This window comes from Mustela lutreola, chromosome 10 (assembly GCF_030435805.1).
Source record: "Mustela lutreola isolate mMusLut2 chromosome 10, mMusLut2.pri, whole genome shotgun sequence".
Taxonomy (NCBI): Eukaryota; Metazoa; Chordata; class Mammalia; order Carnivora; family Mustelidae; genus Mustela; species Mustela lutreola.
The window spans coordinates 43893539-43917164 of NC_081299.1; the positions used below are offsets into that span (position 1 = coordinate 43893539).

The 23626-nt window shown below is 54.0% G+C and overlaps 1 protein-coding gene and 1 long non-coding RNA gene across 3 annotated transcripts; one reads left to right on the forward strand and one right to left on the reverse strand.

Moving 5' to 3' along the window:
* Positions 1-4153: 4153 nt before the first annotated feature.
* TTC22 (tetratricopeptide repeat domain 22) lies at positions 4154-23626 on the reverse strand. 2 transcript variants are annotated; one of them, XM_059136291.1, is made up of 7 exons: positions 22905-23626; positions 10444-10499; positions 10131-10246; positions 9727-9845; positions 8273-8434; positions 6526-6678; positions 4154-5980 (listed from the first exon to the last, which is right to left on the reverse strand). In XM_059136291.1, the coding sequence occupies exons 1-7, from the start codon at positions 23469-23471 to the stop codon at positions 5444-5446; spliced, it is 1710 nt and encodes a 569-aa protein (XP_058992274.1). In that variant the 5' UTR covers positions 23472-23626; the 3' UTR covers positions 4154-5443. The 2 variants fall into 2 exon arrangements, with proteins under 2 accessions (XP_058992274.1, XP_058992273.1); XM_059136290.1 differs by having other exon boundaries at positions 10408-10499.
* Positions 18998-21973, forward strand: LOC131809333 (uncharacterized). Its single transcript, XR_009345128.1, has 3 exons — positions 18998-19214; positions 20164-20317; positions 21094-21973. It is a non-coding gene; the product is annotated as an uncharacterized LOC131809333 (long non-coding RNA).

Below are 23626 nucleotides of genomic sequence, written 5' to 3' on the forward strand. Positions count from 1 at the left end.
GAGCGTCTTCTGTCCCGTTGCACCCAGAAGGAAAACTCTGTGGGAAGGACTCTGATCGGCCCAACTTGGGGGGAGGGCGGGATATAATGATTGGCAGCCCTCTGCACCTCTCCGAGTTGGGGAGGACCCCTAAGAAGCCCAGATAGGAGAGAAGAGATGTCCCCAGCAAGGCAGGGCAGACGAAACAATAGATCTCCACCACAGTAGGGGTGGTTCTGTTTGTTTCTTTTACTTCCTGGATGACAAAACTTATAGCGGAGCTGCAGTTTAATGACACAATTTACACACCAAAATAGAACAAGCCCCGTCAACGAGCTATTAACTATTTTTGGAAACACAAACATGAAAAACACGTTCAGATTTTTTAAGTGTTCAGTTTATAGAGCAACATATGTGATAGAGGAGAGAGTTGTCTAGACCCCAAATAGTTAAAGAACCATTTGTTAGTACTCTTCACCCTGCCTACATTCCAAGGAGTATGGAGCGATCTCAGGAAAGTCATCTCGCCTCCCGGAGCCTCAGTTTCCTCATCTGTAAAATGGAGACAGTGCTGATAAACGGCTAATGGGCTTGTGGGGATTAAATGGGGCGAGGTGTGTGAGATGTGTGCCAGAATGGCCCATGACAAGTTCTCATTAAGTCGTTTCGATGGCGATGATGACAATGACTTTCTTTGACTTGCAGGTCGAACTTCCCCAGCTCAGTCAAATTGTTCTTCTGTGGCCGCCTAGAGGCCGGGTGGAGCATTTCCACCTCTCCAGAGGAGTTTTCGCTCACCTCTGTGCCCCCGTCCTCCTCCTCACAACACTGGGGAGATGGGAAATGTGCCCCGAGTAGGTAGAATAGGGTGAGCCTGCCATGGTTCACCCATGGGCAGCCTGGAGTAGGGAGGAGCTGGGGCAGGAAGAAGCTGGCTGTTCGGGTACATGCTTGGTCCATCAGCAAGCCTTGCCGCTGAACTGGCCCCACGGATCCCAGCCTGAGACGGAGCGGGGAGGGTTTCTCCCTGGAAGCACGCCCGCAATGCTGGGGATCTGTTTCCATCTGCTCATTTTACTGCTGAGTTGTAAAGTGCTAAATGTCATTATCCTCCCCTTCCTTAAACAAGAAAAAAAGTTAACAGCCTGAGAAAAGGAGATATTTCACTTCATTTGGCATCTAGCCACCACCATCCGCACAGGGTGCTCCCTTGGGGCCTGATTAGGGATGAGGAGGAGCCCAGTTCTGCTCAGCTTTCAGCTGCCAACACCCACTCTGCGCAGGCTCTCGGACGGGGGGCCAGCAGTTGAGGGCTGGGTCACAGCTCAGCCCGCCCACTGGCAGAGTAGTCAGACCAAAGTGAGTTGTTCAAGTTCACCTTCCTTATTAGGGTATGTTCCTTGTGGCCCTGAAGATGAACTTGATAGTGGCAGTAGTAATAAAAGAAAAGTTTTTTTCTTTTCCTTCCTTCCTTTTTCTTTCTAAAGATTTTGTTTATTTGAGAGAGACAGACAAGATACAGCAAGAGAGAGCACGATTGGTCAGGGGGCAGCGTGGAGAGAGGCAGAGGGAGAAGCAGACTCCGGCTGAGCAGGGAGCCTGATGTGGGACTCGATCCCTGGACCCCAGGATCATGACCTGAGCTGAAGGCAGATGCTTAACAGGCTGAGCCACCCAGGCGCCCCGGAAAAGAACATCTCAACTCAATAGCAGGACATACATCGCAGACTAAAGATCTGCTGAAAAATGGAATGATTCCCTCAATAGGCAGTGAATTGTCTGTCTTCCAGGGGCATGCACACGGTTTAAACACTCCTTCGAGAATGCTCACTGATGAGAGGAGCTCTGATCTAGAAGGAGAGGCTGAAAGAAGTGACGGCTAATGTTCTTTCCAACATGAGATTCTAGAAACCCATCATTGAAAAATCTTATCTGTTTTCACGATCTTTAACGTGCTTTCCTCACGCACACTAAGCGGGAGTTTCCAGCTGCCTGATGTTGCCTGCTGGACCCAGAGGAAGGAGTGGGCAAGCAGCACCAGTGGGATTCATCTTCATTACTCCGATGATGGGGTCATTAAAGCTCTTAGTCTCCAACACTCCCCCCTAAGGAGCTCCTGCTGCTTCAGCGATATGACAGACGTTCTCATGGCCACCTAGTGGACAGAGGTGTTCTGCAGGGCTCAAAGCTGTAGTCAAATCAAGATCAGCCTCCCGTTAGCTTCCTCCTGGGGGCTTCCACACCTGGCAGTGACTTGCTGAACAGGTGGAGCCAAGGGCCAGGGAATCCAACAGCCAGGGAAGTGGGGAAAGGCCACTAACACAGGATGAGTATGACTGGTGTGGTGGGGGATGGGCAGCCAGTGCTGCCAGCTAAAACTTTTGATAGTTTTCCATTTGTCTTCCAATGTCCCCAGTGTGGCCCACAAGGCCACCTGCTCTGCCCAGCCGAGACTGTGAGCTCCCTGAAAGCAAGGGCCTATTTTGGTCTCCACTGTGGCCCCAGAGCTTGGCACTATTCTTGGCATTTGGCCAGTGCCTGGTAAGTATTTGCTGAGTGAATGAAGAGAAAGCCTGTAGTCTTCCTGGATTTACTGCAAGTAAACTTGGCAGAGGATACAGCGCTGAAAGGAGAGAGAGCACTGGCCAATGGGTCTGGGGCTGGGGTTCAAGTGTGCATCTGTCATCAGTTTGTTGCTCTACCATGCCCAAGTCCTGCTCTCTTGCCTCGGTTTCCCAGTCGCAGAACTGGGGATTGGGAGAAGGTGGAGAGAAGGTGGAGAGACAGCTGAAGCTTTCTGGTTGAGCTCCAAGCCTCCCAGGTCTTTGAGCTGCAGACCTGGCCCCAACCTCAGCCCTTGTGCTCCTGGTGGTAATGGAGTCACCCATTTGGGACTGAGGTAGTCATATCACTCCTGTGAGTTTACTCAGCTCAACAACAAACCTGAGTGTATCTTGTGTGCCAAGCTCAGAGCAGGGCTATAGGGCTGAATTAGATGCGGTTCCTGCTGTAAAAATTCCAGAGCTGACTTATGACCCAGAGAGAGGAGAACAAATGTAACACAGTGGGTCGCAAAGCCCTGAGAGCACTCCTTGCATAGAAGAGAGTGAAAAATGACAGTTGGAAGGATTTGACAAGATTCCCTGGAGGAGACACTTTTGAGGCAAACACTTGGGACAGAAATTGCAGGAAAAAGAGCCAGCAGAGGAATAGCACATACAAAGGCACAGAGGTAAGGCCCTTTGGGCAGGGAGACCAGTACCCGCTGGGGAGGGAACAGGGGTAAAGTGATGGGAGGAGTTTATCACAGGCCTACCTCTAGACCAGAGATGATGGATCTTCGAGGAAGGGCTTTGTCCCAGAAGGCAGAACACAACAAAGGCAGGTCTGGTCCAAATCCTGGCCCTTCCCATATTTATCTGTGACCTTGTTCAGTGGCTCAGTGTCCTCATCCGGCAAGTTGAGGATTATAGTGCCTACTCTTCAGGGCTCATGAGGAATTTAGTGAGCTTACATGTATGAATTGCCTTGCACATAGGAGATGGTCCTGAAAATGGGGTTTCCTTTCTCTCTTTGTCTTTTGGCCAGTATGCAGATACCCCTGAAAGAAACTCTAGCGTGTGTATGTTGGTTAATTATACAGTTAGTTATGGATGAGAATGTCAGAAAGAGTTTACTAGAAAGGTTCAACAGGAGTAGGAGGCAATGGAGGCAGAAATACACAAACTGGCGGCAGGTAAAGTAAGGCAAAGCAGCACACTGGGGAGCCTGGGGACATAGACAAACTTCACCAGCTTCCCAATTTTGCCAGCAAACTGCCTTGAATTCAGTTTGTTTGGGGAAGTGTGAGGAGAAAGAGTTGCTTTTCTGGCCTAGGGAAGGGTAAAGGTCACAGTTGTGGGGTTTGAAGGACGTGGGGGAGGAGGGGACAGGGCTGTGGAGTCAGCTGCGGCACTCTGCTGCAGTGGGGGTAAGAGGAAGGAAGAGAGAGAGGTCACCACCCACAGCAGTGAGCCATGGTGAACCATGAGATGGAGTTTGGGGGCTTTGGGGTGGTCTCACTGCCCAGACGTCACAGATTTCACTTTTGGTGTTAGAGCATTATCCTGATGGATATCACTGTGCCCCCACGTGTTGGGTGGGACACAAAAACCCTTAACATATAAACCCTTAATGCTTTAGCATTAATCAGTTTATTAGTATTTTTCCAAACCTGTAAAATGCTGACAGTAAGTCTGAAGTACAGGGGTGGGAGGCTGGGCGGTGGGACTTTGGGTGAGTCATCCCCTTCCAGGAGGCCTCAGGATTCTCATCTAATGGGATTGGCGTGCATGATCTCTAAGGACTTCACTTCTCAGTCTGTTCTCCATCTGTCACTGGAGATATGAGAAGCAATGCAGGGGTGCTGGCCTTTCCCTGGTAACGTCTGAGGGTCAGGGATAGGAGCAAAGCAATCGGTATTAACTCTCCAAAGAAAGGAAAAAAAATGAAAAATAAATCATAAACCATTATGGGGGTCCTGCCATCGCAGGTATGAACAATGAGCATTCCCAGAGTCTGGCAAGATCTTCATCTGGAATTTTAGGTTAAATTGGCTCTTGTAGGTAGGGCCGCAAGAATCCAACTTGGTGTTTCTAAGATTTACTGACGATTAGAGCCTAAGTCTTTGACAATAAAGTTCCATATCTAGGACTCTATGACTACGAGTTCACGAGTGTAAAATTCCAAAACTTTCTTCACTCTTTTGTGGAAGGATCACGACCAGGTGCAGGTAGCACTTGCTGATAGGTGGGGAGGGGGCCCCTAGGTTCTCCTAAGAACGGAGAAATGAAGCAAAGATTCTACTGGATGGGCTTTAGGTCAGGGACTTTGGGGGCCTTTCAGACCGAGCTGGCCAAAGATGAGGACTGCTGGAAGACCGCTGGGCAGGTGGGCAAAAGGCCTGCGCGGCCACGTGTAGGCTGTCTTGCCCTTACCTGCTCACCGTTCAGCTTTCCCTTGCTCTTGAATGGCTTTTCTGGCTGTGGGACCTGGAGACCCACTCCAATCAATTTATGTAAAGGCGGCTTTTGATAAGGGTAGAATGTGGCTCACGGCAATCCCAAGACAGGATCTCAGGCCTCAAGGATGGCGCACCGGGGCTAAAAAGCCGCCAAAACGGAGACAGTTACCATCTGTATCTTGCATCCATCTTACTTTTTCTGCGTATTTGTACAATTCAGTGCTTCATATAGCAGCTTCCCAGTGGCCTCTTGCGTCTGCTCCAGCCTTCCCTGGTCGCCGGAATCATGCCTTTGTAGCTCGGTGGGCATGCCACCTGACCCTCGCGTCTCAATCGCCGGGTCCCAACGTCCCAACTCCCGCAGGAGGATCTAATTGGCTCTGCTCACCAGCCAGCCTATGGCAGGGCAGGTCCGTTTTGAGCGCCCAGTCAGCTGCAGGTGGGGCGGGGCTTCGTCGCCCTTTAGAGGGAGAAGGTGCGGCGGCCCGGAGGCCCACTCCCGACGTCGCCGTCCTGCTCCATGGTCTCGAAGAGCAGCCGCACCAGCGCCGGCCGTCCCTGGGCCACCAAGGCCCGGGCCAGCCCCAGCACCTCGCCCGTGTGGCCGCGCCACACGCGCTGCAGCTCCTGGCGCAGGCGCGCCTCGGGGTACTTGCCCTGGGCGCGGCGCAACCACGTGTCCACGTCGCGGCCCAGCTCCGCGTCGCTCAGCTGCGCCTGCCTCCACTGCGCCAGCAGCGCCTCAAGCAGGCAACCGAAGCCCTCGGTGTGGCTGGAGCCCGCGTCGTCCAGCTCCACGGCACGCTTGAAGCAGGCCGCCGCGTTGGCCTCCTCACCCTTGATGCGCAGGCACTTGCCGCGCAGCAGCTGCAGCTCGGGCAGCGTGGCGCCCAGCTCTGACTCGCCGGCCTTGGCCAGGAAGACCAGCGCCTGGTTCAGCGCCGCCTCGTCCACCGCCAGCAGCTCCTGCACAGCATCCACACCCATGTAGTAGTAGACCTGGGCGGGGAGTGGGGCGGGGAGCGGTGAGCCTTTCTTCCTGGGCATTCTGCTCGCATACTTGCTTTCAAAAAAAATTCCACTTGGACATTCCCACCCTCCCTCCAACAGTTCTCGACAAATGTTGGTCCCGCCCTGGGAAAAGGAAAAGACATACATAGCGATTCCAGTGCCAGCCTCACCACTCTTGGCCATATAATCTTGAGCCAGGTACTCTCTATCAGGCCTCAGTCTTATCGCATGTAAAATTATGATATTGTCACCTCCTGGTAATCATTTCCTTGCGCCCAGAAGGCACTTTGGATAAAGACTAATAACCCTCACTTCCTGAGTGCTTTAGAAAGAGCCTGGCCCTGTTCTAAATGCTGTATGTGCATCTTCTCCTATAATCCGCACCATGACTGTAGGACGTGGGTAGGGTATCGGGTCGTGGGGGGTGGACAGCTATATTTTTCCCTGTGTCCTCAGTGCCCAGGCTTGCCTTGGTAGAGAGTAAATAGGTTTTTAGTAAGCCATTGGGTACTCAAGCCAAGAGGCTGCCTTACCTGGCCGATGTCCAGGTAGGTGTTGAGGCTTGGGCACACCTTGACCACTTCCTCCAGGTCGGCCTTGGCACAGGACAGGTGGTCCCTGTCAGGCAATCCCCCGAGCCCCATCTTGGCTCGCTCCAGGTCGTGAAGGTAGGCTCTGAGGTGGATCTGCCGTAGAGAGTTAGTTCAGGGTTGATGCTCCAAGCAAGGGCTTCTGCCCTCCCTTCTACCTTAAATGATGCCGGTTTTTTTTCTCCACAGCAACTCAGGGAAGTTCTGTGGTGGAGAAGGCCCCTGAGACTGGGACCCCAGAGTCCTAGGTCCTAGCTCTGTGCCAGCTAATGACATCTTTCTGGGCCTTAGTTTCCCTGTCTGTATAATGAGGGGGTTGGATGAAGTTAAGAGCCCCTCATTCCTTTAGCAAATATGTACTGAGTACCCATCCTATGCCAGGCCCAGTGCTAGATACTGGGCATGCAGTGGTGACAAGTGGCTATGAAAAAATAAACAGGGCGGTGGGCTAGAGGGGACTGGGGGAGGGGGCTATTCTAGATAGGATGGCAGCACCGATTTTGTGAGAGTCCACATAAGCAATTTGGAAGGAATGGAAGGTGGCCCCAATGTACAAGCATCAGATTATAAATGATTCCAGACTCTTACCTTCATCCCCACCCCTCTTTTCCCGCCATACTTGGAGCATTAAAAAAAAATCTAGAGGTTCAGAAGGGGAGGCATGAGAAGGAGGAAATAGGTAAAAAGGGCTCATTGTTGCCGAAGGTCTTAATGCTGTATAGCCAACTGGGTGGGCTCTGGTTCCAAGAGAGCATCATAAGGTGGGGGAGGGGGGAGCTCTGGCTTTGGAGCCAGTTGGACTTGGCGGAATTCCAGCCCCTCTCTGCTCCCCTTAATAGCATGTGCTGTTCAACCTCTGTGAGCCTTATTTTCCACATTTGAAAAATTAGAACGCTGCTCTCTTCCTTGGAGAGTGCCCATGATGATTGAGAGAACATACTCTAGCCAAGATCTAGCCTATGCTAGGTGCTCAGCTCATGCCCTCATTCATTCCACAAATATTGATCGAGAGCCTGTAATGTGCTAGCACTGTTCCAGGCACCCAGGATGCAGTAGAGAGCAAAACGACAACATCCCCTGCCCCCACGGAGCATATATTTTAGTGTGGGAGTGAGAAAGACAATATGCATGGTAAAGGAATAGTATGTTGGGGAGTAGTAAGCACTAAGAAGAAAAAGTAAACCAAGGAAAGAGGACATAAAATGGTGAGAAGTTGACATTTTTGGTAAGATGGTGCTAGAAGCTTCCTTTCTTCAAGACCTCCAGGAATCGAGGAAGGAAGCCAATCAGGGAGAAGAGCATTCCAGCCAGAAGTCATGACCCATACCTTACAGTTCAGGGAATGGGGTATTAGAGAAGTGACTTGTCCCCAGTCCCAGAGTAATAGCTTGAGGGGCCAGATTTCAACCAAGGTCAGTCAGCCTGTACAGAGTGCTGACCGAGTAGAGGCTGGACGTCATTGACCAGGTGGTTGTAGCGTGGTGCCTGTAGCAGGTGGGAGCCTCCTTCATTCTTTCACTCAACAACCTTACAGAACACAAAACTTGTGTCTCGATGACTCCTAAGTTCCTTTCCGCCGGGGAAGGCTCACTCTGTGACCTTTGGGCTCTGGTAACACAGTCTTAACCCCTGGCCTGTGTTCTCTGATTTCCTGGTGGCAGGGTGAGGCAGAGCCTGCAGGCTGACTCACCTTGGCCCTAGTGCAGTATGCCTGCCAGTTGAGCTCTGGATCCCGTAGGCTATCCAGAGCCATGTTGCAGGTTCCAATGGCCATATCCTGCTTTCCTAGGAAGTGGAAGATTTTGGCCAGGCGATTCAGGATGGTGGGGTGGTCCTTGGCTATCTCAATGGCCTAGGGAAGGGAGAAAGGATAAAAGCAAACTATTTGGGTTATTTGCCTGACCTGTAGGTCTCCCATCTCTGGATAGGGCCGTGTCACTACAATGCTCTGATTCCCTAAATCCACCTGCCAGTAAGTTTGGACATACCATGGAATCCAACACTTTAGAGGACAACTCATGGGCACTCAACTCCCAAGAGCCCGACTCCCATGCTCTCTGCCATGTTCATGTGTCCTGTCCAGTGAATCCCTGCATACCCCAGGCAAACCTCTCTTCCTCAGACACATCCAGTGTATGCTCCCCCAGTTTCCCAGGGCTGTTGGAATGAGGGTCAGAATCAGTCTTTTACCTCCCCCATACTTCTATAGCAGTGTTTCTATCGGGGCCATAGCACCTCCTCTCTCTACTGTTACTGTCCACTGCCTGTCCTGTGTGTTTCTGCCTCCAGGATAGTGAACTCCTGCAGGGACTCATCTCTGTGCCAGGGCATGGGATAGGATCTTAAGGAGGGGTGAAGGCTCGTGTTTGTTAAATTAGACACAACTCTCAGAATCCTCATGAACCAGCGCTTCTATTCTGTTTTAAGATCTCTCATCAAGGACCTGCTCATTAATCTACCCACCAGCAAATATGAGGGATGGGCCCCATGCAGGGCACTGTGCTGAGTGCACAGGTCAATGGATATCACACGGTGCCTGGCCTTCAGGAAAGACTTCAAAACTGAGCTAAGTGTGGGAACTACCACATAAACAAGGTGCCCAAGAATGAGGCTTGAACAGCACTTTACAGTTTACAGTGAACTCTTTCAAACACTATTTCCTCTGAGTCTCTCAATGACCTAGAAGGTAGACGACATCATTAACACATAATGAGGTGCAGAGATGGAAGTGACTTGCATAGGGTCCCATGGCCCGTAGGCAGTGCTGGCACAAGACCCCAGCTAAGCCCATCTACTTTCCACTATGTTACTGGGGGTGGGGAGGGACAGTGAGAACCATGTCCCGAAAGGGAGAAGTCTGGGTATGTCTGAGACATGGTGAAGAGCTTAGAAGATGGCTGGAAAAGCAGGATCGGGGACTGGGTGTGGAGAGGGTCTGGTTCTTTAGCAAAAAGGAACGGTGACAAATATCACTGTTGTTTTAAATGAAGAGAGGAGGGAGATCCAGGTCATGCACTTGGGGGAGGGCACGCGGTGGCGGATGGAGATGGGACACCACCCAGAGAAGCAGCGGGTTCCAGGAGCAGAGGCTGGGGGATCACGCTCCATCCCAGTTTGGAGAGTGGGTGTGGCCAAGGGACATACCTTGCCAAAGCAGTCCAGGGGATCCGTTCCCGAGTACCCGCAGTCGTGGACACCCATGGGGGTGGTGGAGAAGGTGTCCTTCCTCTCCAGCAGCATCCCGAGGTAGCACCAGGCTAGAGCTGGGGGTGAAGTGTGGGAGAGGGGGTCTAGGAAGCAGCGGGGTGGAGAAAGGGAGGGGGCCTACGAAGAGGAAGGGTCTGTGGCAGGAAATCACTGAGCAAGGTGCAAGGTGCCTGTGTTCGGTGGGAAGGTGCCTGCATTCTGTGAGATGAACGAATGAGTATATGGGACAGAGGGTGAGAGAGAGACAGGATGTCCCCAAAGGAAGACGATGCTAGAGGTGGGGACAATGACAGTGACAGGCACGGCTGATGACAGGTAAAGGGGGAGCCAGGAAGCCCTACCTTGGTGGTAGGGGTCCGAGGACTTGAGCACCTGCCGGAGCAGGGCCAGGGTGCGGTTGAAGGCGGGCAGCCTCTTCTGCTCCTCGCTGCCCAGTTCCAGGAAGATGCCATCTAGCCTGTGGCCAAGAAGGGGATGTGGGTGGCTGGCACCCATCCCAGCTGTCCCCAGGGTGCTATGAGCAATCCCCAGGCCAGTGGCATGGAGGGGAACTTGGGGAGCCCTTGCCACATACATGGACTCAGCCACCTCTTCCCCGGATCCCAGGCCACACCTTACCCTCCCGCTGTCCAGTCCCTGGCTCCCCAGCCTGACCTGATGAAGAGCGTTGTCATGGTGAAGTACCAGCCCCTTTTCTCCTCCGTGGGGATCTAGGAAAGCAGAGCATGGCCGTGGTGCTGTTACTGAGGCCCGCAGGCCATTGTTCACAGATTCCCACACTTGTCCTGAACCCCAAGAAGCAGGAAGTACGCCTCTGTTGTGGTCCTGGATCTGCCACTGGTGGCCGGGTAACCTGGGGCGAATCACCTCACTTTTCTGACTGTACAGGTTTTGATGAGATAATCCATGTGAATGCCCTCTGTAAGGTGCCCATCATGGGGAGGGAGGGGAATACACTTCTGCCCTCCATCTTGCTTTCCAAGCTAGGCTCCCCTCTCCCTGGGTCCCCAACCTGTGCCCTGGGATACCCCCATTCCAGTGCCCGCCTGTCACCGGTCACCTCCACTCTCCCCCACTGTCCACTGACTTCTCCCCGCTTTAGCGCCACCCCTCAGCTTCCTTTCTTCCTGAGAAAGCCCTTTTGGGCTTGTTGATGGAGTTCAGCCGCAGCCCAGGACCCCCCTGAACGGTTTTCCCACTGTTATTCTTGCCAGCCTCGCCAGGCATTTAGACTGACTTGGGCACCAGATAAAATATTTATGCTGTTATTTATGGGAGTAGCTGCTGCTGCCTCGGGAAGGAATTTTAATGAAAACCAATAAAACCCCTAGTGCATATCGGCAGCTCTGTTTCGGGCTCTGGTCCCTCCCTCCACATTCGTCTCCTGGCATGGATCTCTAGGCTGGATTCTGCACTCACCGCCCCCCGCCCACCACGGCCTCCTTAGCTCAGGAGCTCATCATTCCTTCACCCCTACTCCCAGCATCTGGGTGAATGCACTCCAGCCAGCATTCCTGGGCATCTGTGGTGTGAGGCCCTGTGCTGAGTGCTATAGGGATGCAGCACTGAATTGGACCTGCATCCTGGCCCAAATGGGGTCACAACCTAGCTAGGAAAACAGGTCCAGGCATAAATAATAGAGCTTGACTGGGTGACCGTCATGTGCAAGGATCCCGACACCCACCCTCTCAATCTCTCAACTACTTATTGGGTAGGTATCATTTGCCTTTTACAGATGAACATATTGAGGCTCAGAGGGGTTAAGGGATTTGCCTAAGGTCACACAGCACATAAGTGTCAGAGCTGGAACTTGAACTCCCTTTGTGAGGGTCCAAAGCCCAATGCTCTGCTTACCACACCAGGTTTCCTGTAACACTAGTAAGAGGCCAAGTCTGAACAAGGCCATGAGAGAGATGTGGGAAGATGCACTAGGATGGGGAGGCCACTCCCAGCCAAAAGACTCTAAGAGGGTCTCGCGGAGGAAGGTCCTGCTGTCAGGTGAGTCTTGAAGAGCAGTGGTATTTCAGAGGGTGGGGTGGGGGCCAAGGGCATTCCGGATGGAGGGCCTAGTGTGGAGACACGGCGTGCACCTGGTGTGCATGGAGCATGGAATGTGTGAGTGGGGCGTGGTGGGGAGAAAATGTCCGCAAGTTATGCCGCAGGTGGTCTGGGGAGACTGTGGATGAGCTTGGAGGGAGAAGAGAGAGAGGGGGTCCTGGGAGTCCAGTCCCACTGAGAGGTGTGACTGCCCATCGGGGCAGGGTCTTGACCCAGGGCTCAGGCCAGAGCCCCCAGAGGAGTCCCCGCTAAGCACATTTCTTAGCCACTATTCACCCAGTACCTTCTCTGTTTGGCCCAGTCTGGGCATAATGGGGACAGGAGAGGAAAGGCCGGTCCACCTTTAGGAGCTCCCAGTCTGGGGCAAAAGCCTGATCATACCACAGTGCAAGCGGAAGGAAAGCCAGGGGTTATGGGAGGAAGTGCCCTGCACAATACAGGAGTGCCCACAGAGCTTCGAGAGGAGGGCTTGCTGGAGCAGGCTTCTCCAGGACAAGGAGGAACCGTCCAGGTGGACACCATGAGAGAAGACAGCAGATGGAGGAACATCGTGTGCCTAAGCTCAGTTGGAGGTGAGGGAGCACGGCATGTTGTAAGGGGTGGGAGAATCAGGAGGGGCCCCCGAGTGCCTGGCTCAGGCCCGGGGATTCTTGTGCAGGGCAGTGGGAAGCCATAGAAAGGGCAGTGCCCAGATCCAGTGTGTTTTACATTCATACCACCTTGGACAGTCCTCCTGTCACATAGGTGGGAATATACACATAGGGCTTTGGCTGGGGACAGGGCTGTCTGGAGTGGAGGGCAGCAGTTGCCAATGGCATCCTCAAGACTTCAGTGGCGAACATTTGCTAAAGCAAAAGCCTAGGATGGGCTGCTAGGATAACCATACCTGCTCTACCTACACAGCACTTGGGACATAGGAAGGGGGGACTCAGAGTCATGGGGCCACTACCGTGGGCCACACTGGCCAAAGACCGAGACGTAATGTCAGTGTGTGATCGTGTGAAGTGCCTCAGGCTTCCTGGCTGTCTAGAGGGATGATCTTGTGACCTCTGGGCACATACCCACTTTGAGGTTGGCCAAGCTGAGTCCTGGTGGAGAGAAACGGAAACCGCTGCCTCGTTCAGTCTTCCGACAAGGAGCTATGGCCATGAGTGCGAGCAGAAGCTCAGATGGCCAACAGACCTGACCATGTGAGGCGGGTGACCCCGGACAGATGAGTTACCTCTCGGAAGCTGTGTCCTTATCTGCAAAGGGGATAATAATATGGAACTCGCAGGCATTGTGAAGGCAGTGTCCAGCCCAGGGTACATGCTCCTTAAGTGTCGGACCCCTTTCTCCTGGCTTGGGTTAGAGCTGAGCAGGCTTGGGGGAGTCCAGGAGGCTGTGCTGTCCATTGGGCTCATTTCATATCCCTCTGGGGCAATGACCTCTCAGGATCCCAGAGGGGTCCTGGCTCACCCCGTTCTCCACTGCACCCTGCACCCACCCACGTGCTACTACGGCCACGGATTCCCTGTGTGGGTCCCATGCACCTTTCACCCCTTCACAGACCCCCAGTGTTGGAGAGTCACGTGGTATCCTCAGGGATCTCCCTGTTCCTCTTGTTTGGCATTTAAGCCACAAGAAAGTAAGTTATGTGCCCAAATCACAGCTAGTACCAGAGAGAGCTGACGCCCCAATCATGCCTTCATCATTCTAGCCCCAAGCCTTGTCCTCAGCACTGTTTCCTTGATCACTCTCATTCTCCCTCTGAGAACACTGAGACCACAGAGGTGAAGCAACTTACCCAGTAACACGCTAGTTAGTATCAGGACTAAAAACCCATTGGTATCCTTGAGTAATTCAAGAGCCTGGTTGTGGTTTGCACTACGCGGGCAATACTACCACCTGGTGGCAATATGCCTGAATTGCAGGGTGACTCCAATCTCCTGGTTCCCTTCAACTTGAAGGCTAAAACAGATTTTCAGAAAAGTCGCTAGCTGAGTGACCGCTCTGTGACAAATCCCAAAAGTAGTCCCTCCTCAGATTCTGCCAAAGAGTGACATTTGAAAGAGGGCTTATGGGGTTGCAGATTCGGACTGGAGTGAGTGGCCCAAACAGATCTAGCCTGAGGCCTCTCCTGCCATGAGCTTTAATCCTCTAACCCCATGATGAAGCTGGTGGGCACCATGCCCTCTGCCATAGGCTCCTGGCCGGAAAATGGGCTGTCTCTTTAAAAATCCTTCCGGTTGTAACTAAAGCAGCAGCTGAGGTTGTTACCAGGGGCAACCTGGCAAGCTACCCTGCGTTAAATTAAATTAAACAGGCCTCTGGTTCCCCTCTTTCCTCCTAGAGAAGGGAGGGGCTGTTCCCCCTCTCTCCTAGAGAATAAAATTGCCCTGAAACCTCTTAGAGCTGCAAGGCTCTCACTTCCAGAGTTGATAGCTCCCAGAGGCAAGGTGGTGGAGGCAGCCTGGGAGGCCTGGAGAGGGCTTCTAACAGAGAAGGCATGTTCCCCAAGGGGCTGCTGGGTGTGGGCTCTGGGCAGCACACCACCCTTTCTCTTGTTGGGTCCTTCAAAACCCTTCGAACTGGGGGTTCTGGGGTCTGGAGAGGGAGCCTGCCCAGGCTACAGGCTGGAAGGGGTCTCACATTAGGTCACCATTCCATATGCAGATCAGGGGGAGGGAGCTGGGCAAGGCCCAGGCACCAGCGCTGACCCTCAAGTGAAATCCTCAAACCCTGGGACTCACTGAGTAAGGCGCAGCCCTCAGGCAAGGGGTTCTCAGGACATTTCCCTGCTCCCTGGGTCGGGGCCGCTTTGTTATCTCCCTCACTTGAGAGAGCAGGAAGGCTTGAAGAGGCAGAGGCTTGCCCACTTAATCTGACACTTCAGGCCAGGTTTCTCTGACTTCAAGTTTGTGTTCTTCCCGCAACATCCAGCTGCAAGGGTTTGCACAGCGTTTACCCTTTACAGAGTGGACACACACAGATGCCATTTGGTCCTCAGACCATCCTGTGTGGAATGTAAAGTTACTCTCTTAGCACAGATGGGAAAACTGAGATGTGACTATGTCAGGGCCTGTGTAAGCCCAGACTGAAACCTGGAAATTGGCTCTTTTCAAGAATTTCAGGAGAAGATCTTTTAGTATACCAATGAGTAATGAATTTTTATGCCTCTGTACAGGCTATAGAGAGACCTTGCTGGAAAATAATTGCCTTGCAATTTGAATGTTGCTCCTGATGATGTTGTACCCTCCATTTCTGATTCCTGAGAGTGGAACAGTTCTCCTTCGGGAGAGGGAGGATTTGAAGGAGCAAAGAGCATGAACTCTCCATTGGGCGTTAGCACATCCGGGGAATGGATCCTCCCAGCAGCCTGAGAAGGTGAAATGTACCTGCCTCCTTTCCTGGGTGAGGAAACAGCCCAATAAAAAAAAAATAAAATAAAAAAATAAAAAAGCCACCACCCCGCCTCGTAGCCCTGGGTGGGAGTGCCAGGATTCAAGTTCACATCTGCTTCCCTCCAACGCCCCTGTTCTTTCCACCTCATCACGCTGACCCTGTGAGGGCTGAGGCTGCAGAAATCAAAATCACGAGGTGGCAGGCCTTGGGAGTGCATTCTTCCTGCATGACTGGAATGTCCTCACTGGAATGTCCTCGTGATGACAGGCAGCAGCCTCCTGGCTCTGCACACCGAGCCCCGCCCCCACCCACCTGTGGGACGTGCACCAGAAAGGGCAGGGTTTTCCCTCCCCTCACCCAGCTCCTGTCACAGGGGTTGTCGAGATAAACAGGGATGGGATGGCCCATTCCTGCCTCTGCCTCCCCCGGGGCTCCTGGAAAGGCCCCCAGCCCAGTCTGGGCCTCGGTTTCTGCATCCACAAATGGGATGATCCCACTTCCCCTCCTGTGTCACAGGCAGGTTGGTGGGGGCGGTCAAGGTGACTGGTGGGAGGGGTTTGAAGGGGTGGCGCTGTGCCATGGTAGTAAGCCACTCTGCCTCCCTGTCCTGGCTTCTCTGGATGGTCTTCATGGAATTTAAGATTTGAGCAGACTGACCACAGCTTCCCATTCTCACTGCCCTTCTGATCCTAGGTCTGTCATGTCACCGAGGAGAGTCATCTTTCCCTGCTCTGGTTGCCTAGACTTGCAGAACTGTATGGAGCCACTTCTCTACCCCACTATCCTTAGGGAAGAGGGACCCTTTCTAGTCCTGGGTCCAAACCCAGCCCTGGAACCAGCAGAGATGGGTGGGTCAGAAAAAGTCTCTTGCCTTCTGTAGTAATAACGGTGATGCCCGAATGTTCTCAGTTCCTCAGTTAGCACATTCGCGGAATGGATCCTCCCAGCAGCCTGAGAAGGTGAAATGTACCTGCTGTGTGTGCCCTTAACATTCTTTCCTCCTATAAAAGAGATGGCTGGGCCAGGTGAGGCTAAAGGCAGGCTGGACTCTGGGATCCTACATCAATGAGGAGGGGAAACCCAGTTCTCAAAGTTGCTAGGTACAGAGGGAGAGAAGCCAGCCTCAAACTCAGAAATGTGAGTGGTTCCAAGGGCTCAGAAGGCTGGAGCCAGAGCCCAGGAAAACTGTCCCCCAGCCTGGGCTTTAAGTCCAAGAGACCTGAGTTCAGTTCCTGCCAACCCCTCCTGGCTGTGTGCCCTTGGGCGAGTCACTACTCCTCTCTAGCCTCAGTTTGCTCATCAGTAGAATGGGCTAATACTGGTTCTTGTTTCCCAGCATTTCTGAGAGGACCCGATGAGGTCATCTATGAAAAGCACATGAGTGCACAGTACCTAGCTCACTGTCTAGGGTGATCCATCTCTTTTTTCTCACCGAACCCAATCAAATCACTCAGATTTGTGGGGGCCCGTGCGTGTGTCTCTTTGCAAGCACTATGGGAGGTAAAACCCTGCAGCGATCTCCCAACTCTTCAGTCCTGAAGATACTGTCCTCCATGTTCTGCAAGCTGTGGTTTCCCAGGAGGTTCATTTCTTCCCCCACTTCTCTGCTTCTCAAAGTCCTTCCTGTCCCTGAGTCACTCTGGCTGCCACCTTAGCCCAGTGCTCTCACTTGACAGGGGAGGAAACAGAGACCCAGGGAGGGAGGGGACTTGCCCACTAACCCACAGTGAGTTGGGGCAGAGCTGGGGCAGGAACCCCATCCTGGCTCCCAACTTGGGAGTGGGGTCCTCCCCAATGCCATTGTTCCCTTCCCAAGCCTGGCTGGGGGCTAGGCGAGGGAGACCACAGGAAGGGCTGGAGGAAACAGAGTGGGGTCTCTCTGGGAAGGAGAGACCTGGGGCTCCCTTGCATCCTGGCTCCTGGCAGCCCCATCGGGGCATGAGGATGGGAGGCCCGTGACCATCGATGTCTCTGGGGCTGGGCCTTCTGTCTGTGAGCACAGTTACACCTCCCCCAAGCCGGTCAGGCAGGCATCACTGTCTCCATTTCACAGACACGGACACACAGAGAGGCTAGGCAGCTGGCCCAGGGCACCCTGGACATTGCCAGCAGAGCAGGGATCCCCTCCAGGTTGTGGACTCCCATGCAGACCCTCTGACCACACTCACATCAGTGCATCTGCCCTGCACCGTGCACACTGCGCCGCCCCCCATCCCCCGGGGCCCTGCGGGTCTCATGGCAGCTGTGGTGCTGGAGGAGACGGGGGGGGGGGGAGAGGCTGAGGGAGAGGGGGGCCACGTGGGAGGCCGAAACTCTGTAAGGAGGGAGGTTCTTTACTCCCGGCTCTGGAGCTGGCCTTCCCCATGGCTGCAGCGGTACAGAGGGTGTGTGTGTGTGTGTGTGTGTGTGTGTACGCTTGCGTGCATGTGTGTGCATACCCACGTGTGCACAGGGGCCCCTGAGGCTTCTGACCAATGGTGCCCTCGATGCCCTCTCTGAGCCTGTCATGTCCTTGGTATGATGGGCAAATCACACTTCTCAACGGGCAGTGTGTCTGTGAGTCTGAACAATGATCAAATGCACTAATGAATATGAAATTCTGAACTCTGGGCCTGGCACCCCTCGTGCTATCCCCCCACACCATAGGCAGGGGGACAGGCCTGAGGGAGTGCACGCGTGCGTGGGCATGTGTGTGTCAAGTCACCGGTATCGGCAAAGGGGAGACAATTAAATATACCGGAGCTAGCTTGGGATAGGGGTATTTTTTAAAGAAACAGAGGTTCAAGTTACCTTATTTAAAAAAAAAAAAATAGGGATTTGAAGGCTCAAAGTCCAGTGACTCAGTGAAATGGAATTTAGTAACAGTTACAAAGACCTCTTGGGTGTCCCACCCTATGCTGGACACTGGATGGTGGGGGGCTAGAGAGAGGCCCAGGGCACAGGGAGAAGGCTGGGCCTTGACACAGCCTTCCACGTTCTCTCAGTCCTCGTGGCCACCCAGTGAGATGGATGCTAGAATCCCATTTTGCAGATAAGGAAACAGAGGTTCTGGGAAGTAAAATGACTTACCTGGACTACCGTGATGGAGAAAGAATTTTAACCCAGTCTCTCTACCTCCAAAACTCCTAACACGCCCCCCACCACCACTTTGAGATTTGTCACCAGGAAATTCCCCCATGACTCTGCGTGTGCAAGCCCGCACCTGCGGGAAGGGGGTGATGGCAGGACGACAGAAATGACAGATAAGAGCAACCTGCCTTCTCACATTGTTGTGACTTGAAGAAAAACAGGAGGGAGTGAAGAGCTGAGAACAGGAGTAACAAACACCCCCTTACACACATGCGCGCGCGTGCATACATGCTGGGCTTATTTTTGGGTTACCGGCGGAATTATTAACTGTACAAGGTTTTCCCTGGTCATTTCAGTTAGCAACGAGCCCTGGTTCTCTAGTCCTTCTTCAGCTTTGAGTACCAGGGGCTCCTCCTTGCCCGAGACAGTCCCAGCCCCAGGCAGATAGAAAAATCTCTCCTAGCGACAGCGCAGGATGGGGCCAGACCACGAGCTGCCCACCCCTGGCTGTCCCCCCATGGGTCAGACCCTCTCAGCAGGAGTCCTACCACCTCCTTCCCTGGCCCCCTTCCTTCCCACCTTCTCCCTCCCACACATAGCAGCCCACCTCCTGTTGCCCGAAGCATCCTCTGCCCTAGATCTCCAGGACACGGTCCGTGCACAAAATCCCTCACCACCCACCAGCCGTCTGCACTTAGTGCACCCCACCCCCTTCTCTGACCTCCACAGAGACAGCAAAGGCTTTGTTGTCAGACAGGGTGTGGTGGATTCCACTGCCACTTACTAGCTCTGTGACCCTGGGCCAGTTACTGAGCCCAACTATGCCTCAGTTCCCGCTTCTGTGACACAGGATCAGAAGGTTCTTGTGGGGACTGAGATGGAGTCTGGAAGACATGCACAGAAGACATTCACAGGTATTATGGTGTGTGAAGGTGTGTGCTGTGTGAAGGAAGGCTTCAAGGCAGAGGTGACATCTGAGCGGGGTTTTGAGGGATGGAGTCTACTTTCCAGGCAGGGAGGTATGAGAGAGCACAGCATGTTGGGAGGAGCAGAGGTGGTTTCTGGTTGCTGGGAGGTCAGAAGCAGCTGAAGAGGAGGGCGGGAAGCAGATTTCAGAGACCGAGTCAGCAGTTCCTGGGCCAGCTTCGGTTCTTCCGTGGGAGGCTTCTAGCTGCCCTCTTTCTAAGCCATTCAGCCTTCACTAACACCAGCTCTGCAGGTCCTTGCCTCAGGACCTTCACACACACCACGCCCCTGCTGGGAGTGCCCTCACCTCGTTCCTGCCAGTACACTCCGGCTTCTTCCGGAAGCCTCTGTCACTCACTTGTGCTGAAAGGAAGTGTTCCTTCTCTGAAACTCAGTCATTGTCATTCTACCTCCAGAACTTGGACTGCAAACTCCAATATCTGGAGCGCTCCGGCAAGGGTAAATAAAAGAACAAATGTTTGCTCCTCCCTTTGTCCATGAGCTTCTTAACGACAAGGCCTGGCACACAGTAGGTGTCCCATAAATGTGAAGGTGCTGAGCACCTGCCTCTCAGACATGCCCAGGATTTTCCAGCTTATGGGCACTTTCATCCCGTGATTTGATCGAAGGCAGAGATCACTATGGTTAACGTTCATGAAGCAGACGCCAAGACCAGAGACGAAAAGTGACTTGTCCAAAGCCACACTGCAAAAGCGTGAGAGCTGGGTGATTGAGCCCAAGCCTCCTGCTCTAACGACAATGGAATCATCATTGTTACCCCAACGTGGCCATTTCTTGAGCATCTACTCTGTGCCAGGTGCTTTGCAGTCATGATTTCTTCCAAGTCTCAGATGAAAAATGGGAGCTCCAAATCCCCAACTTTCTCCTGTGACGCAGGCACTGACCAAGGTTGCGTTGACCAGAGACCTGAGGACAGAGCATGGAGCTCGGTGCTGGGCCACTGCCCACCTGAAGCAATCAGTTCCCTCCCTGAAGCCCTGGGCAGCTCTCTGCTTGACATTCCATCCTCTGGGGGTTGGTCATGGTGAGAGTAAGCCGGTGGGGAGGTCGGGGTGGGGGGTGGCCCCCACCATGGCTAGGCTGACCGGTGTTAGGGAGAGAGATGCTGGACCCTGCCTGATCCCTAAGGCTAAATAAACCTCTGCCTCCATGCTCACCTCCTCCAGGAAGCCTTCCCCCAGCCTTCCTGAGAGCACGAAGGGGCTTTGTGGACCATCCAGTTCCCCCTCTCTCTGCCTCCATTTCACATAGGGGGAAACCACAGCCCAGAAGGGAAGGCCTAGGAGGCCTCCTGGCTCCTAGCTTAGGTCCCTTTATGCCCTCCTCTGTGGCTGGGACCACAGTCAGTACACACTACACTGTCCGTGCCTCCTGCTGATGGCAGCAGGTATTCAGGGCCTCAGGCTCAGGCTTTTAAACAAAACCTGGGTCCCTATGGGCTCCACGGGATGGTCATAGCTAAACCCCCCTCCCTGAGGCAGAGAAGACTCCCCGGGCCTGCCCAGGAGCGGCGGGCGTCATGTCCTATTTGCTGGCTCTGTGCACACTCTTTTCCTAGTGCTTTCCAAGTGTCAGCGCTTTATTATGAAGCCTACCAACTAAGAATGCCCTCCTCTGACGGCGGAGGGAGCCCAGGACATGGGGACCATTATTATCCCAATTTTACAGGGAGGGAAATAGAAGCTCCGTGATGCTGAGGATGGGCTGGAGGGGAGAGAGCGTGGGGGAGTTGGGATTTGATCTGGAGTGTCTGACCCACAGTCTCCTGTTTTAACCTCTACCCTGTGCTGCTCTCTTGAACTCAAGTCTGTGTCCTCCATCCGGCATCCCCTGAGGCCTGCACTCCACATTTCCTCTCTGAAGCTGGAAGGGGTTTTGGATGGAAAAGGCTCCAAGGGAGTGTGCAGCAGTTTTGTGAATGGAGTCCTGTGTGAAGGCTTGTTGTTATCTAATTATCACCAATCTAAGCCATTATAAAACATCGTGGTTATCAGCTAAACCCTGCCTTCACGGAAAAGTCATGGTATTTCTCTGAACCGTGGTTTCCTTTTCTGTAACAGGAGGAAAACACCCTCTGTCATCCAATGCAGTTAACCTTTGAGATGGCTCCCAGGGATCTCCACCTGGTGTTCATGTCCTTGTGTAGTGCCATCTCTTTGAGTGTGAACTAGAACTAGTGACTGACTCCCTTCTAGGGAACAGACCATAGCAAAAGTGATAGGATGTCCATGGGGCCAGGACCTCAGGGGGGCTTCTGGCCAACAGCCAGTGAGGAACTGAAATCCTGCCAACAGCCACATGAGGGAACTTGGAAGCACGTGTTCCCCGCAACTGAGCAAGCCTTCAGATGAGAACACAGCCCAGAGGCACCCAGCTCAGCCATGCCTGGATTCTTGGTCCACAAAAACTACAAGGCAATAAATGTTTCTTGTTTTAAGCCCGTAAGTTTTGGAGGGTATCTGTTATGCAGCTATAGGTAACCAATACACCTGGAGTTTTTCTACTCAGTGCAAGGCCCTATTCTGCCCATACAAGTATTCAAGATATATTTATTGAGCACCACTGTGTGCCAGGCACTGTGCCTGGTATAGGGTTTGCAGTGATAAACCAGACAGATGTTATCCCCGCTCTCAAAGACCTCAAGGCTGAACTAAGGACACAGATTTGTGAACGGACAGGGTGAGCAGTGCTGTGGGAGCCTAGGGCAGGCACCTGACCCCTCCTGCAGAAGTTAGGGGAGGCTTCCTGGAGGAGGGGATTCCTGAGACAAACCCAAGACTGGGGAGAACCTTCTGGTCAAAGATGGAGCAGAAGGGCATCATAGAAGGAGGCCAAGGGAGTGGCAAGGTGAGCTGTAAGGAGACTTGCCCACTGTGGGAACACAGGGAAGAAGGCTGTGGCAAAGCATGGCTGGAAGGGAGTACACGGGAGAGAGAAAGCAGAGCGGAAGAACATGGAGGGTCTCAGGTGCCCACTGGAGAGCCTCAGACTTATCTGCCAGGCAGTGGGGAGCTGCCAGGGGTGGAAGCAGCTAACATGGCCGGTAAGACTGAACAAGGTGAAGAAAAGGCAGAAGGGTCAGGCAGGAGGGCAAGGACCCATGCAGGATGATGGCAACTACACCAGTCAGGCAGGAAAGGATGAAGCTGAGCTGGCAGAGGGAGGTTGGGGAGGCGTGGCTAGATCTTAGAGATATGAGCAGGCCCAATGGACAGGGATTTGGGGTCTAAGCAGATGGGGAAGGTGGGGTAAGGGGAAGAGAGAGGAGCTAAGAATGCTACCCAAGTTGTGTTGTGGGGTTGGGTGTGTCATTTACTTGGGTGGTGTGCGCAGGCGCATGGGCATGTGTTTGCTGGGAGAATCAAGACAAGAAGGTGAGCTGGCCAACTCAGAATTTGCAGCGTTGCCAGAAAAGAAACTTAGGCAGGCTGTCCCGCTAGGAAGCAGGTCTCCGCCCTAGCAGAGAAAAGCTACAGGCCAGTCTGGGAGAGGCGCCCTGGCAGGGCATTCCGGAAGCCAAAGGGCCAGGGTTTGGGGACAGTCTGGGTGCGGGCACGTCCCTGAAGACGCTGGGGGCCATGACACCAGCCCTCCCGACCTGGGGACGGGTCACCCACCTGCTGCGCGTAGCCCAGCGCCTTGTCGTACAGCGCGATGCCGGCGGCCAGCACCTGCGCTCGCTCCTCCGGGCTGGTGCAGCCCACGTCGAAGCCGTGCGCGTAGCCCTGCTCCGCCAGGCAGCGCGCCGCACGGAGCTGGGGGTCCCCAGCCGCCTCGCGCTCCGCCGCCAGGCCCATGAGGTCCGCCAGACGCCCGGCGCACGCCTCCTCCTCTTCCTCCTGGCCCAGCCGCCCGTACACGTGCGCCAGGTTGGCCCAAGCGTTGAGGTTGCCCGGGTCCTCGCGGGCCACCTCGAGGAAGCGCTCGCGGGCCTCGCCCAGTTCGTCGAGGTAGAAGGCAAAGGCGCCTAAGAGGTGGCGCACGGCGGGGCGCTGCGGGGCGGCCGCCAGCTCGAGCTCTTGCTGCAAGCCATCCCGCTGCAGCTTCAGGTCCCGGGCGCGGAGCGAGGCCGGCGAGCGCGGCTCGAAGTTCAGCTGCATCTCTAGGTGGAAGTGGCCCGGCAGGTAGTCCAGGTCGTCGATGAGGGCGTCCAGGTCCTCGGCCGTGGCCTCCGGCTCCGCCATGGCAGCCCCGCCGCTCTCCGGACTTCGCCCCAGCCCCGGAGGTTGCAGGGGTGCAGTGGCTGAGGCTCCCCCGGGGGAGCCCCGAGCAGAAGGCAAGGGGCAGCGCGAGCACGCGAAGGCCCAGTGTCCAGCCGCCTCCGGGTCCCGGGGCGCCT